Source organism: Eimeria tenella, genomic scaffold (genome assembly GCF_000499545.2).
Source record: "Eimeria tenella Houghton genomic scaffold, Eth_scaff863, whole genome shotgun sequence".
Classification (NCBI taxonomy): Eukaryota; Apicomplexa; class Conoidasida; order Eucoccidiorida; family Eimeriidae; genus Eimeria; species Eimeria tenella.
Window position 1 is genome coordinate 3,071 of NW_013545978.1, and position 1,760 is coordinate 4,830.

General features: G+C 58.5%; 1 protein-coding gene across 1 annotated transcript; it reads right to left on the reverse strand.

Annotated features, from left to right (window-relative positions):
• Positions 1–679: 679 nt before the first annotated feature.
• On the reverse strand, positions 680–1,667 carry ETH_00008970 (putative zinc finger motif, C2HC5-type domain-containing protein; the record flags this gene model as incomplete). The annotated part of the gene is made up of 3 exons (XM_013380769.1): positions 680–919; positions 1,200–1,274; positions 1,509–1,667. The coding sequence occupies 3 exons, from the start codon at positions 1,665–1,667 to the stop codon at positions 680–682; spliced, it is 474 nt and encodes a 157-aa protein (XP_013236223.1).
• Positions 1,668–1,760: the final 93 nt, after the last annotated feature.

Below are 1,760 nucleotides of genomic sequence, written 5' to 3' on the forward strand. Positions count from 1 at the left end.
TGCACGCAGCCCCGGCCCCTCCAAGCGGCTGCAGCAGCAGCTGCAGCAGCAGCCGCAGTAGCAGCTGCAGCAGCAACTGCAACACCAGCTGCAGCAGCAACTGCAACACCAGCTGCAGCAGCAACTGCAACACCAGCTGCAGCAGCAGCTGCAGCGCCAACTGCAGCAGCAGCTGCAGCAGCAGCAGGGGCTTGAGAAGGGGCCCTCCCCAAGCCTTCAGGGTCACCTCCGGCGCCCTCATATACATCTATAATAAACATCATAAAAAGTATAATTATAATTATAAATTATAATTATAATTATAATTGTAATCATCACAAATATTATTAACGAATAAAATGTATATGCATTTGTAGATAGATACACTGGCGGCTATGGATCTAGAAGCTGCAGCAGCAGCTGCTGCAGCAACTGCTGCAGCAGCAGCAAGTGATGCAGAACTTGCTGCTGCTGCATAAGCAAACAGCAGCTGAAAAGGCCTGGAACCCTGGGGCCCACCAAATGACCTGGGGGCCCCCTAAGACCCACTGGTACCCTCAATTGGGGGGCCCCCTCAGCAGGGGGCCCCTCAGCTGGGGGCCCCTCAGAGCTGGGGGCCCCCCTGAGACCCACTGGTACCCTCAATGTGGGGGCCCCCTGAACTGGGGGCCCCCCAGAGTTGGGGGCCCCCCTCTGCTGGTCACCAGAAGGCCTCGGGCTCTTCTGCGGTCGGGTCTGTCTGCTGCTGCAGCTGCTGCTGCTCAGGTGCATCATCCCCCTCAACACTGCTGCTGCTGCTGCTGCTGCTGCTGCTGCTGCTGGGGGTCAGCAGTGCTGCTGGGGGCCCCCAGACCGCCGGCCAGCGCGGCGGCAAAAGAGAAGCCTGGAGGGTCGGGAGGAGGCCCTTGGGCAAACACCAAAACTTGTCGCCCCCTTGAATCTACAAGCAGCAGCAGCAGCAGCAGCAAATGCAGTAGCAGCAGCAGTAGCGAATGCAGCAGCAGAGGAAGCAACGAATGCAGCAGCAACAAATGCAGCAGCAGCAGCAAATGCAGCGGCAGCAAATGCAGCAGCAACGGCAGCAGCAGCAAGTTCAGCTGCGTTTCCAGGCCCCCTCCGCCTCGCTGAAGACAGTCCATGCCACTGTTGAACGCGGAAGGGTTTAGGGTTTAGGGTTTAGGGTTTAGGGTTTAGGGTTTAGGGTTTAGAGCAGTGCACACCTTCATAGGAACCTGCAGCAGCTGCGGCAAGGCAAAGCGAAAGAGGAAAGCCTCCGAGCCGCCGCAGTCATCACCCTGCAGGAAGCAAAACCCCAAAGGCAGCAGCAGCAGCAGCAGCAGCAGCAGCAAGTGCAGCAGCAGTGGCAGCAGTCAAACGCAAACATTCAGGTGAACCAGAGATACGAAAAGCAGTAGCAGAAACCAGCCCAGAGTCACCATTACCTTGACCCAAGCCGTAAACCCTAAATCCTAAACCCTAAACCCTAGACCCCAAACCCTTAACCCTAAACCCTAAACCCCAAACCCTACCGGCGCTGCGACGCAGTCAATCAGCTGCACACAACCCAGCACACATCGCGTTGGGTACTGAGAAGGAAAAGGCGGCAGGCAGGGGGGCCCCCCGGGGGGCCCCCCTTGGGGGGCCCCGGGGGGCCCCCCAGCGAGGCCCTCTGCAGCAGCCTGCAGCATCTTTTGCTGACACGAGGCCTCCGCCAGGGAAATGACGGGGGCAGTTGCTGCATCTTCTGATGCGTGGATCCACAGCCTGAACAAGCAGCAGCA